The sequence below is a fragment of the Phyllobates terribilis genome, unplaced genomic scaffold, assembly GCF_046119375.1.
Source record: "Phyllobates terribilis strain yellow unplaced genomic scaffold, ASM4611937v1 Scaffold_11__3_contigs__length_659146591, whole genome shotgun sequence".
Lineage (NCBI taxonomy): Eukaryota > Metazoa > Chordata > Amphibia > Anura > Dendrobatidae > Phyllobates > Phyllobates terribilis.
In genome coordinates this window covers 331,550,531-331,564,768 of record NW_027362771.1, presented here as the reverse complement: position 1 = coordinate 331,564,768, position 14,238 = coordinate 331,550,531, and the positions used below count along the sequence as shown (strand labels likewise).

General features: G+C 52.1%; 1 protein-coding gene across 2 annotated transcripts in view; it reads left to right on the top strand.

Annotated features, from left to right (window-relative positions):
- LOC141166216 (uncharacterized) overlaps nucleotides 1–14,238 on the top strand; it is a 115,650-nt gene that overhangs the window by 81,918 nt on the left and 19,494 nt on the right. For both annotated transcript variants that reach the window (XM_073652685.1, XM_073652684.1), the window contains exon 3: nucleotides 13,869–14,057. In XM_073652685.1, the coding sequence (XP_073508786.1) occupies nucleotides 13,869–14,057 (189 nt within the window). The remainder of the gene's footprint in view (nucleotides 1–13,868; nucleotides 14,058–14,238) is intronic.

The window sequence follows — 14,238 nt, the reverse complement described above, 5'->3', positions numbered from 1 at the left end:
CAAGTGTTTATTTCTGTTAATGTTGATGATTATGGTTTACAGCCAATGAAGACACAAAAGTCATTATCTCAGTAAATTTGAATAATTAACAAAAAACACCTGCAAAGGCTTCCTAATCATTTAAAAGGGTCAATTAGCCTGTTTCAGTAGGCTCCACAATCATGGAGAAGACTGCTGACTTGACAGATGTCCTGAAGACAGTCATTGACACACTAAGTCAATGCCAAGTAAATTTTGCATTTCATTTGGAAATCAAGGTCCCAGAGTCTGAAGGAAGAGTGGAGAGGCACTGTAAGGCGGCGGTGTTCACACTGTGCAGTAACTGAGGCAGTGACCCAAGCAATTCCAACATAAACAGCTTTATTAAGCAACTCACGGGTAAACAGAAAAGTCATCCGGTTCGCAGTCGGGTTAACATGAGTCCTTAAACAACGGTTGCCATGGGCAACGGCCACGCCGGGCCGCTCAGAGCCTGACGGGTGCAGAGTCTTCCCAGGCGTGGGTTCAGCTACTCACAGGCCCACCAACTTTCCTGCTATGCTTTTAGCAGGTCCCAACACTGAACAACACTAATCCTTAGTGCAGGGTTTTTAAAGGACCTGTGGCAAGAGCCACTGGAAAACCCGGGTTGGAGGGAGGAGGCCGCCCAAATGCCTTCCTGTAGCCTCCCCCAAGAAATGAAGGCCCTGCCGGGTTTTACTAATCTGCCTTAGCCAGATAGCCTGACCAGGTCAATGCTCACCTTCATTCCTGCATTGCAGCCGCAGGTGAGTTTGTAACTGCAATGCACTCCAATGGATTTAATAGGTCTCTGTACACATTCTGGGGGATATATAACGTCCCTCGTATACAATCCTGGTCACTGCCTCACATATCCCCCCCCCTCTGTTCAAACTTGTGGGGTTGAACATTTGTCACCATACAGGGTGCCTGGGACAGGGCATCCGCATTTGCCTGCGACTTTCCAGGGTGATGTTCTACAGAGTGTAACATCCCTGGCGGCGTGCTTGCATGGCTTACCACCTCTCACCATGCAAGACCGCCATCTTACCTATCAATCCAGGCTGCACACTTTGCTCCAGTACCTGCTGTGTCTCTTGTCTGATTGCTTAGGGCGGCGGCACAACTACTGCCTGATTCTTATAGTTACTGTGTGCGCACTCCTAATGCCTCCCCAGCCTATTGCTGTGAGTCGCTGGATACTTAAATCCCCTCCACCCAGTAGGGGGTGCCTGAGCAACACTTTCATTTAGTGTGTTCTGTGCAACTGAGTTGCCAGGTCCTGTCCTGTATCATGTCTGTTCTGCCATCCTGGGGGCTGTATACCCAGGCCTGTTGCCTGTATCTGTGACTTCTAGTCTGTTTCCGCCACCCTGGGGGCTGAGTTCCCAGGCTCGTTCCTGTATCTTGTTCCTGGCTGAGTTCCTGTCTGAACAGTGTCCTAGCCCGTTACCTGTTTGTCTCTATGTCCGAACCTTCCCTTTTCCTGCAGTGTCTGAACCTGTACCTAACTCCAACTCGTTGTCTCTGTACTTCTGTTTGTGAGTTTTGTGTCCACTCGCTACTTCATTGTAAGTACCTTGTGTTTATCTGGTTCAGCTCGTCCCGTTTCCCTGCCTCCGTATCTACCTCCTGTGTTCTAACTATCTTCCTGTATTTTCCAGTCTGTTCCATGTGAACAGAGCCCTGTCCTGTCTGCCTGCACCTTCTGCTCTGTTCTGCTCTGCTTGTTCACCGCACCTGCGTTTCCGCTCTGCTCTGCTTGTTCACTGCACCCGCGGTTCCGCTCTGCTCTGCTTGTTCACCGCACCTGCGGTTCCGCTCTGCTCTGCTTGTTCATCGCACCTGCGGTTCTGCTCTGCTCTGCTTGTTCACCGCACCTGCGGTTCCGCTCTGCTCTGCTTGTTCACCGCACATGCGGTTCCGCTCTGCTTTGCTTGTTCACCGCACCTGCGGTTCCGCTCTGCTTGTTCACCGCAGCTGCGGTTCCACTCTGCTCTGCTTGTTCACCGCACCAGCGGTTCCGCTCTGCTCTGCTTGTTCACTGCACCTGCGGTTCCACTCTGCTCTGCTTGTTCACCGCACCAACGGTTTTGCTCCACTCTGCTTGTTTACCGCACCTGCGGTTTTGCTCTGCTCTGCTTGTTCACTGCACCTGCAGTTTTGCCCTGCTCTGTTTGTTCACCGCACCGGCGGTTCTGCTCCTCTTGTTCACCATATCTGCGGTTTCGCTCTGCTCTGCTGTCCACCACACCTGCGGCTCCGTTCCTGTGTCCCAGTCTGTACTGGTCCCTATCCTGCCTGCGTTCCTACCTGCCAGTACCCACCTGTCTGCATGCCAGCCGTGCCTGCCAGTGCCCACCTGTCTGCATGCCAGCCGTGCCTGCCAGTGCCCACCTGTCTGCATGCCAGCCGTGCCTGCCAATACCCACCTGTCTGTATGCCAGCCTAACCTGCCTGTTCCTGCATTCCTCGGTGTGGGTCAACAGCTGTGACCGGGGTCTGACCTGGAGTAGCACCTGGTCCCTCTGCTTGGTTCCTCCCTGGTTCACGGAGTCGATTGAGCCGCCGCGTGACCTTGGTCGGACTGAGTTGATACTTAGTTACGCCCCTCCAGGCACTCTTCGGTTCATGGTCCAGTGGGATCACTAACCACGCTCACGCCAGTCAGTCCGGGCGTGAGCGTAACACTGAGAAACTGAAATTTTGCAGTGACAGGAACCACCTGGTGACTCACGCATTCCTCTCCTTGGCGTTCCTCATCCATACCAAGGGTGAGTGGTCCGTCACCAAGCGGAACTGACGCCAGAGTAAATAATAACATAGTGATTCCAAGGCCCACTTAATAGCCAAACACTCCTTCTCTACTACGCTATAGTTTTTCTCTGCCGGGATAAGTTTTCTACTCAAGTAGGTGACCGGGTGATCTTCGCCACTCACCTTTTGTGACAATACCGCCCTGAGGCCTACCTCCAAGGCATCTGTCTGTACAATGAAGGTTTCCTTGAAGTTGGGGCTGATGAGGGCCAGCTGTCCACACAGGGCCAACTTCATGGACTGAAAGGCTTCTTCTGCCTGAGGGTTCCACCGAACCATTACCGATTTTTTTCCTTTCAAGAGATCAGTCAGGGCCGCCGTTCTCCCAGCAAAATTAGGTATAAACCGGCGGTAATACCCAAGGATGCCAAGGAAAGTCCTCACCTGCTTTGTACTTGACGGTTTAGGCCAGTTTTTTATGGCCTCAACTTTATTGATTTGGGGCTTGATAACTCCTCGGCCAATCACATACCCCAAATAGCGGACTTCCTCTAGCCCTATCGCACATTTTTTGGGGTTTGCCGTTAATCCCGCGGCTCTGAGTGAATTCAGCACTGCTTGTACCTGAGATAAATGCGTATGCCAGTCGGTGCTAAAGATGATAATATCATCTAGATATGCGTACTCCTGATGGGGCTTGAGCACTATGTCCATCAGCCTCTGGAATGTAGCCGGGCCCCCATGTAACCCAAAAGGTAAGACCACATAGTGATATAGACCCTCCGGAGTTATGAAGGCGGTCTTTTCCTTCGCCGATTCCGTGAGAGGTAACTGCCAGTAACCCTTGGTGAGATCGAGCGTGGTAAAGTACTGGGCCTGCCCCAGTCTCTCAATCAGATCATCCACCCTGGGCATTGGATATAGGTCAAATTTCGACACTTCATTTAATTTCCGGAAATCGTTACAGAAGCGTAACGATCCGTCTGGTTTCGGAATCAGTACGATGGGGCTAGCCCACTCACTCCGTGATTCCTCAATGACGCCTAACTGGAGCATTTGATTTACCTCAGCCATGATGGCTTGCCTCCGGATTTCGGGTAGCCAGTACTGTCTCATTCGCACCCTTACCCCAGGTTCGGTGACAATGTCATGTTGGAGAACGGTAGTCCTACCCGGTAGCTCTGAGAACATGTCGGTATTCTGCTGCACTAGCGAGCGAGCCTCCCGTCACCGCTGTTTAGTGAGACCATCACTTATCCTGACCTCTCCCCCGGACGCATCCCTGGCGGAAGGTAGAGAACTCTCTGGTGATATGCCCGAAGTGACGTCTGTAACTAAACACTCTCGATCTTTCCAATGTTTAAGCAGGTTTACATGATAAAGCTGCTCAGGTTTCCTCCTTCTGGGCTGATACACCCAGTAATTTACCTCCCCCACCTTTTCTCGAACCTCATATGGCCCTTGCCACTTGGGCATGAGCTTACTCTCGGCTGTGGGTACCAGTACTAATACCCGATCGCCCTTGTTAAAAGACCTGACCATGGCTCTTTTATTATATGTGCACCTCTGGACTGCCTGGGCATCTAACAGATGTTCTTTTATGATGGGCATGACTGCCGCAATCCGGTCCTGCTTACTAGCCACGTGTTCAATTATACTCCTATGTGGAGTCGGCTCTTGTTCCCATGTCTCTTTGGCTACGTCCAACAGACCCCTAGGGTGTCTGCCATACAATAACTTAAAGGGAGAGAACCCTGTGGAAGCCTGGGGTACCTCACGGACGGCGAACATCAAATAGGGTAGCAACATGTCCCAATCCCTTCCGTCCTTAGAAACTACCTTTTTTAACATGGACTTGAGGGTTTTATTGAACCGTTCTACTAGCCCGTCGGTTTGAGGGTGGTACAACAAGGTGTACCTTGATCCGTCAGGATCTCCTTAGGTAGTCCAAGACGACAGAACATGGCAAACAGCTCCCATGCATTCAGTTTCGCCGAGGTATGGCGTAGCGGTATAGCCTCCGGGTACCGGGTGGCATAGTCGACGACAACCAGTATATGTTGGTGGGCACGAGCGTATTTTACAATGGGCCTTACTAAGTCGATTGCAATACGTTCAAAAGGTACCTCTATCACTGGCAGGGGTACCAATGGGCTACGGAAACTGGCGGTGGGTGTGGTCAGTTGTCATTCGGGGCAGGATTCGCAGGATTTTTGGACCTCCGCGTAAATCCCCGGCCAAAAGAACCACTGCAAGATACGTTCTTGCGTCTTTCTAACCCCTAAGTGTCCACCCAGCAGGTGTGGGTGTGCCAAATATAGAACCGCCCGACGGTACGACTGAGGTATCACTAACTGTTCCACGACCTTGTCCCTGATCTTGTATACCCTATAGAGCAACTCACCGCTGACTACCATGCTTGGAAATACAGTATCTGCACTGGGCTGTTGAGCTACACCATTTACCTCTAACATCCTTTCCCGCGCCCGAGTCAGGGTGGCATCCTGTAGCTAAGCTGTCCCAAATGTGTCCCTGGACACTTCCAGCTCGGGGATCGATGGGGTCTCCTCGACCTCTCCTGTCAGCACCTCTAGGGGAGACCTATCGGGGTCACACTCTGTCCCTAGGTTGGACAACCCTACGGCAGGTATCCCCGACTCGGGTTCGTCGGGTACAGCGCCTGTAATAAATTTTACCGGGGGAGAGTGGATTTTGTTTTTCCGCAGAGTTCAGAACAGGGGCTAGTCTCTTCCCAACACAGTCCCATAGGGAAGAGTTTTTACCATCTCCACCATTTTTATGTCACCACATGGCGTGGACAAAACTACCTCCGCAGTTGGGTACTCTCGGAGGTCCCCATGGATACACACAACCCCGACTGTCCACCCACTGGGGTTGTCTCCTGCCACCAGCGACCCATGCACCAAAGTCACTAGGCTCCCTGAGTCTAGGAGGGCTTCCGTGGGCTACCCATTAACCAGTACCTGGCACAGTTGGGGTTCACTGTCCGAGGGGTTGGCACTTGCAGTTGCATTGAAACCCGGCGGTTATACCCGCAGTCCATGGGTTCTGTAGTCAGGGGGCAGTTAGCAACCACATGTCCCGGCCCCCGACACCGCCAGCACCTAATGGTGAAGGTACAGTTAGGTCTTATGCCCGTTTGGGAGGGAACCGGTCTCCTGCTACTCTCACTCCGGGGTACCCCTTCAGCACAGGTATGGTGCTGACTGTCCTCAGCAGAGGGACGCGAACCCCTTCCGGGTTTCTGGGTTGGCAGGGATTGGCGTGACAACCGTGAGGGGGCAGAGTCCCGGATAAAGTCCTGAGTGGCCGAGTAGCGTTCGATCAGGCTGACCACCTGGTCGTGAGTGCCGGGGTCCCCTTGTCCCACCCATCGATGAATAGCGGCCGGCAGAGTCCTCACCAGCCGGTCGACCACCACTCTCTCCACCATCTGGGCTGGAGTCAAAGACTCAGGCTGGAGCCACCTCTTTACCAGCTGCAAAAGGTCATAAGCCTGAGACCAGGCGGGTCGGGTCTCCACAAAGGCCCATGAAAACACGCGCTGAGCCCTCACGTACGTATTGACCCCCAGCCGGGCAAGGATCTCACCTTTGAGCCTCTGGTAGTCCTGGGCGTCCTCCCGACTGAGGTCGAACTAGGCCTTCTGGGCATCGCCGACCAAAAACGGAGCCACCACTTCCGCCCACTGGCCGGCTGGTAGGTTTTCCCGCTCTGCTGTACGTTCATAGACGGTCAGGAAGGCTTCCACGTCGTCCTCCGGTCCCATCTTCCGCAACGCTGAGCGAACCTTGTCCCAGGCCTCTCAACATTCCGGAATCGATGCTGTGGCCATTTCCCGCAGGGCAGCAATCTGTTGCAGCAACAGTTCATTTGTTTTTTGCTGCTGCTGGTACAGTAACTGCTGATGCTGATTATGCTGCTGCTCCCGCTCCTGCTGTTGCCGCTGAGACTGCAGCTGCTGCTGATTGTACTACTGCTCCCGCTCCTGCAGTTGCCATTGGAGACTCTGGTGCTGCTCCTGCTGTTGCCGTTGGAGACTCTGGTGCTGCTCCTGCTGTTGCCACTGAGACTGCAGCTGCTGCTGCTGTGTAAGTACCAGCTGCTTTAACAGCTCCTCCATTTTGTCCACGGGGTGGGGCTGAAAGGTGGTGTTAGAACCCTCCTGTTAGTTTTTGCTATCTTATGTTTTGCGGTCACGTGACCAGCTGCCTATATATTCCAGCTCCGCCCTTCTGGCTTTGCTGGACTTCAGTGTTTTTTGCCTGTCTCTCTAGCCAGGTACTTCGGTACCTGTCTCTTTCTAGTTTGCTTGGTCCTCTGGGACCTCTAGTACTTTTTGTCAGTTTGTCTTTTTGCTCTGCAACAACTTCTGTTAGGAGGTGTCACATTTTTGTCCCAGTCCTTAGTTCTTTTAGGGACCCCTCCCTTTATTCTATAGGTCTCCGTTCAGACTAGCCGAGGACGAAGGCGGGTCTGTTCACAAGGAACAGGCTGCCCGCTACATCATAGGGATTCAGCTTAGCCTTACTGTAGGGACAGCTTTTCCCGTTCTTTCCTTAGTTTATGTTACAGATCATAACAGGTGGCAGGCTGGATTGTAGTCATGCAGCTGCCGGTGGGGTATGCCTTAGTCACAATGCCCGCTTTCTCCACCAAGTTGTAAGGCGGCTGTGTTCACACCGTGCAGTAACTGAGGCAGTGACCCAAGCAAGTCCAACATAAACAGCTTTATTCAGCAACTCACGGGTAAACAGAAAAGTCCTCCAGTTCGCAGCCGGGTTAACATGAGTCCTTAAACAACGGTTGCCGTGGGCAACGGCCACGCCGGGCCGCTCAGAGCCTGACGGGTGCAGAGCCTTCCCAGGCGTAGGTTCAGCTATTCACAGGCCCACTAAACTTTCCTGCTATGCTTCTAGCAGGTCCCAACACTGAACAACACTAATCCTTAGTGCAGGGTTTTTAAAGGACCTGTGGCAAGAGCCACTGGAAAATCCGGGTTGGAGGGAGGAGACCGCCCCAATGCCTTCCTGTAGCCTCCCCCAAGAAATGAAGACCCTGCCGGGTTTTACTAATCTGCCTTAGCCAGATAGCCTGACCAGGTCAATGCTCACCTTCATTGCTGCATTGCAGCCGCAGGTGAGTTTGTGACTGCAATGCACTCCAATGGATTTAATAGGTTTCTGTACACATTCTGGGGGATATATAACGTCCCTCGTATACAATCCCGGCCACTACCTCACAGCACACAATCCAAGCTGCTTGAGGTCTAGTGTGAAGTTTCCGCAATCAGTGATGGTTTGGGGAGCCATGTCATCTGCTGGTGTAGGTCCACTGTGTTTTATCAAGACCAAAGTCAGCGCAGCCGTCTACCAGGAAATTTTAGAGCACTCCATGCTTCCCTCTGCCGACAAGCGTTTTGGAGATGAAAATTTCATTCTCCAGCAGGACTTGGCACCTGTCCACACTGCCTAAAGTACCAATACCTGGTTTAAAAACAACAGTATTACTGTGCTTGATGGGCCAGCAAACTCGCCTGACCTTAAGCCCATAATTTCTCTATAGGGTTATTGTCAAGAGGAAGATGAGAGACACCAGACCCAACAATGCAGACGAGCTGAAGGCTGCTATCAAAGCAACCTGGGCTTCCATAACACCTCAGCAGTGCCACAGGCTGATCGCCTCCATGCCACGCCGCATTGATGCAGTAATTGATGCAAAAGGACCAAGTATTGAGTGCAATTACTGAACATACATTTCAGTAGGCCAACATTTTCGGATTTTAAAATCCTTTTTCAAGCTGGTGTTATAAAGTATTCTAATTTACTGAGATAATGACTTTTGTGTTTTCATTGGCTGTAAGCCATAATCATCAACATTAACAGAAATAAACACTTGAAATAGATCACTCTGTTTGTAATGACTCTGTATAATATATGAGACTGTAACATACCTGGCGGCGTCCTTGCATGGTGGTCCATCTCCCACTGTGCAAGAGGGCGCACTTGATCTCCTGTCCAGAATGTCTCTCTGGCTTCCCTCCATGCTGTCTGTTTGTGTCTGTTTCTGCTGCTTAAGGGCGGCGCCCGATCACTTCCTGCCTTTTGTACCTGCTGTGAGTCACACCCCTTGTGCGTCCTCAGCCTATTGCTGTCTGTCACTTGGTATATAGCTCAGCAGCTCCCTTCTATCCCGGCCTGAGCATAGTGTTTCCTTCAGTGTGTGCTTGCACTCTGAAGGTGCCAGGTCCCGTCTCTTGTCTCCTGCTTTTTGTATCAGTTCCCGTGTCTGAACTGAGTCCTGTATGTTTCCTGCTTTGCGGTATCAGCTCCCGTGTCTGAACTGAGTCCTGTATGTCTCCTGCTTTGCGGTATCAGCTCCCGTGTCTGAACTGAGTCCTGTATGTCTCCTGCTTTGCGGTATCAGCTCCCGTGTCTGAACTGACTCCTTTCTGTGTTCTCTTGTCTGTCCTGTCTGAACACGCTCCTAGCCTGTTCCTCTCGCCTTCTAGTGGCCGATTTCCTAGACCCGCTCCTGTGTCTGGTCTGTCCTGTCTGAACACGCTCCTTGCCTGTTCGTTCCGCCTTCTAGTGGCCGATTTCCTAGACCCGCTCCTGCGTCTGGTCTGTCCTGTCTGAACACGCTCCTTGCCTGTTCGTTCTGCCTCTCTGGGGGCCGTATTCCCAGACCCGCTCCTGTATCCCTCTGCAGTGTCGGTCTCCTCCGTACACTCAGTTCCAGTCTGAACTCTCTCCTGTCTTTTACCTGTTTTGCCTCTATGTCCGTTCCCTTCCTTTTTCTGCAGAGTCTGAACTCGTACCTAACTCCTGCTTGTTGTCTCTGCAAGTACTGTGTGAGTATCTGGCTCTGTCTTTCCCTTCCTGTCTGTTCCGTGTGAACAGAGCCCTGTCCTCCCTGCTCAGCCTTGTCTGCACTCTAGCTGTGCTTGCCTGTAACCCTCTGCCTGTATTGTTCCTCAGTCCCGGTGTGTACTGGGTCCTATCCCGCCTGTGTTCCTACCTGCTAGTGCCTCCCTGTCTGCACTCTAGTTGTGCTTGCCTTTACCCCCCTGCCTGCATACCCGCCTGCCTGCATACCAGTCGTGCCTGCCTATACCCTCCAGTCTGTGTGCCAGCCTACCAGCCTGTTCCTGTATTCCCCTGTGTGGGTCAACAGCCGTGTCCGGGGTCTGTCCTGGAGTAGCACCTGGTCCCTCTGCTCGGTTCCTCCTTGGTGCACTGGCGTCGTATGCCGTCGTGCGACCCTGGTCGGATCGGGTGAATACTTAGTCACGCCCCTCCAGGCATTCACTCTCCGGCACGGTCCAGTGGAATCACTACCAATCACACGCACATGCCGCTTAGCCCGGGCGTGTGCATAACAGCATGCTCAGGCCATGGTTCCCGTTGAGCCCCACGGCCTTCGCTCTCTGAGAAGTTTTCCAGCGAATATATGCATTAAAATAAATAAATACATTTTTTTTTCTCTTAGCTGAGTTCCAGGCGAAATTACGCACCGTCCAGATGGATCTATCAGCTCTCGTTCCTGCGGATCCGCCACGTTACTATGGGGATCCAAGACAGTGTCGTGCATTTGTGGAGCAATGCATGCTACACTTTAAGGCCTACCCTCTCTATTTTCCTTCCGATTGGGCTAAAGTGGCCTTTATGATGTCTTACCTGGCGGGTGATGCCTTGGAATGGATCAACCCCCTATATGAAACACAGGATCCGATCCTCCTGGACCTAATGGCCTTCCTGGTGGCCTTTCTAATGGTCTTCGATGATCCTAACCCGGAGGCTCCTGCTGAAGCTTCACCTCCCAATATCCCGGAGCAGCCCTGATGGGTAATGTGTGTGGGTAGCGCAATAGTCCTCCAGCCCAATGAGACTACTGCCCACCCAGAATCCTCACAGGGTGACTACGCTTTCCGGAATACTTCTCTCAACCTCAAGAGGCAGTCCAGACGTGCTAGACTTAGAGGCAAGCCGTCACGCCAGGGTCTGTCCTCCCTGAGACCTCCTGACCCCAACCTTGAAGTCCCTACTGAAGCTTCATCTCCCTGTATCCCGGAGAAACCCCAATGGGTAATGTGCGTGGGTAGTGCACCAGTTCTCCTGGCCGAAGAGACTTCTGCCCATCCAGACTCCACACAGGAGAACTTCCTGCACCCGGCATCAGATGCTTCTTTCTCTTTAACCGGTGTGCATGTCCAAGGATGCTCCAAAGCTGTGGTTACCTCAGAGTCTGTGCACCTCTACTACCTGGCGGAGGATCCCCTGTTGCCTCCTGAACCCTCCGGGATACCACTCGATGACAAATGGAGAGAGACTTCTCTACACCCGGTACTCAATACTTTGTCCGCTTCGTCCTGTGAGCCTGACAATGGGTACCCCAAAGTGGTAGTTACCTCCGAGTCTCTACACCCCTCCGACCAGGCGGAGGATCTCCAGTTGTCTCCTGAACCCTTCGGGGTGCTACCTGGTAGCGAAAGGACAGAGACTCTCCTATACTCTGTACCTGATACCTCGCTCGCTTCGTCCAGTGAGTCCAACCTAGTGTACTCCGAAGCAGAGGTTACTCCTGAGTCTCTACACCCCTCCGACCAGGCGGAGGACCTCCAGTTGTGTTCAGAATCCTTCGGGGTGCCACCTGGTGGTGAATGGACAGAGACTTTCCTATATCCTGGATCTGATACCTCGCTCGCTTCGTCCAGTGAGTCCGACCTAGTGTACTCCGAAGCAGAGGTTACTCCCGAGTCTCTACACCCCTCCGACCAGGCGGAGGACCTCCAGTTGTGTTCAGAACCCTTCGGGGTGCCACCTGGTGGTGAATGGACAGAGACTTTCCTATACTCGGTACCCGATACCTCGCTTGCTTCGTCCAGTGAGTCCGACCTAGTGTACTCTGAAGCAGAGGTTACCCGTGAGTCTCTACACCCCTCTGACCAGGCGGAGGACCGCCAGCTGTCTCCAGAACCCTTCGGGGTGCCACCTGGTGGTGAATGGACAGAGACTTTCCTATACTCGGTACCCGATACCTCACCTGCTTCCTCCAGTGAGTCCGACCTAGTGTACTCTGAAGCAGTTGTTTTCTCTGAGCCTCTGCACTCTTCTGACCCGGCGGAGGACCTCCAGTTGTTTCCTGAATCCTCCAGGATACCACCAGATAACAAAGAGACAGTGACTTTTCCTCATTATGTACCTGATAACCCGTCTATTTCTTCCTGTGAGCTTGACAAGATGTACCTCGAAGCAGAGATTACCCTTAAGTCTCTGTCCCCCTCCAACCCAGTGAACGACTGGCCCTCGAATTCCCTGCGGAAGATTCTGGCAGGCCTGAAGAAGAGGGGGCGTAAGGGGGGAGGTACTGTAACATACCTGGCGGCGTCCTTGCATGGTGGTCCATCTCCCACTGTGCAAGAGGGCGCACTTGATCTCCTGTCCAGAATGTCTCTCTGGCTTCCCTCCATGCTGTCTGTTTGTGTCTGTTTCTGCTGCTTAAGGGCGGCGCCCGATCACTTCCTGCCTTTTGTACCTGCTGTGAGTCACACCCCTTGTGCGTCCTCAGCCTATTGCTGTCTGTCACTTGGTATATAGCTCAGCAGCTCCCTTCTATCCCGGCCTGAGCATAGTGTTTCCTTCAGTGTGTGCTTGCACTCTGAAGGTGCCAGGTCCCGTCTCTTGTCTCCTGCTTTTTGTATCAGTTCCCGTGTCTGAACTGAGTCCTGTATGTTTCCTGCTTTGCGGTATCAGCTCCCGTGTCTGAACTGAGTCCTGTATGTCTCCTGCTTTGCGGTATCAGCTCCCGTGTCTGAACTGAGTCCTGTATGTCTCCTGCTTTGCGGTATCAGCTCCCGTGTCTGAACTGACTCCTTTCTGTGTTCTCTTGTCTGTCCTGTCTGAACACGCTCCTAGCCTGTTCCTCTCGCCTTCTAGTGGCCGATTTCCTAGACCCGCTCCTGTGTCTGGTCTGTCCTGTCTGAACACGCTCCTTGCCTGTTCGTTCCGCCTTCTAGTGGCCGATTTCCTAGACCCGCTCCTGCGTCTGGTCTGTCCTGTCTGAACACGCTCCTTGCCTGTTCGTTCCGCCTCTCTGGGGGCCGTATTCCCAGACCCGCTCCTGTATCCCTCTGCAGTGTCGGTCTCCTCCGTACACTCAGTTCCAGTCTGAACTCTCTCCTGTCTTTTACCTGTTTTGCCTCTATGTCCGTTCCCTTCCTTTTTCTGCAGAGTCTGAACTCGTACCTAACTCCTGCTTGTTGTCTCTGCAAGTACTGTGTGAGTATCTGGCTCTGTCTTTCCCTTCCTGTCTGTTCCGTGTGAACAGAGCCCTGTCCTCCCTGCTCAGCCTTGTCTGCACTCTAGCTGTGCTTGCCTGTAACCCTCTGCCTGTATTGTTCCTCAGTCCCGGTGTGTACTGGGTCCTATCCCGCCTGTGTTCCTACCTGCTAGTGCCTCCCTGTCTGCACTCTAGTTGTGCTTGCCTTTACCCCCCTGCCTGCATACCCGCCTGCCTGCATACCAGTCGTGCCTGCCTATACCCTCCAGTCTGTGTGCCAGCCTACCAGCCTGTTCCTGTATTCCCCTGTGTGGGTCAACAGCCGTGTCCGGGGTCTGTCCTGGAGTAGCACCTGGTCCCTCTGCTCGGTTCCTCCTTGGTGCACTGGCGTCGTATGCCGTCGTGCGACCCTGGTCGGATCGGGTGAATACTTAGTCACGCCCCTCCAGGCATTCACTCTCCGGCACGGTCCAGTGGAATCACTACCAATCACACGCACACGCCGCTTAGCCCGGGCGTGTGCATAACAGAGTTTCACTTTTTGTATTGAAGAACTGAAATAAATTAACTTTTTGATGATGTTCTAATTTAGTGAGATGCACCTGTACTTGCTACTTTGTGTTGGTATGTCACTTAAAATCCCAATAAAATAAATTTAAGTTTGTGGGTATAACGTAAAAAAAAATATGGAAATGTTCATGGGGTATGACTACTTTTTCAAAGCACTGTATTAGGAGCACCTAGCTGTGTTTATTCCTAGTTCATGCACGTATTTATTATTTATTTCTATACTTTATTTTTGTCTACAGCTTTAAGGCTACCTATGACTCTGGAAGACATACTGTCTAGATATACTCTCCCCCTCACTGTCCGATCATCCTCTGCTTTATCCTATAAGCAAAAAGGAGACAAAAAGTCACAAGATGAACTACTTAGCGAGCTGACATTGCAAGACAGATATGAGGAAAATTTCCTGTTTGGACATCCCATTGACAAGGGTAACTGAATGCAGCAAAGCGCAAAGCATCATATAATTAGATTTTACCATTTCTAATACCAATCTGCCGTGTGTGGATAATTTATATTTTGAAGAATTTTTTTTTAAATAATGTATTTACTGATAACATCCTTATCCTTCTCATGTTCCATGAGGCTCAATGTTCACATTGTCAACAGAGT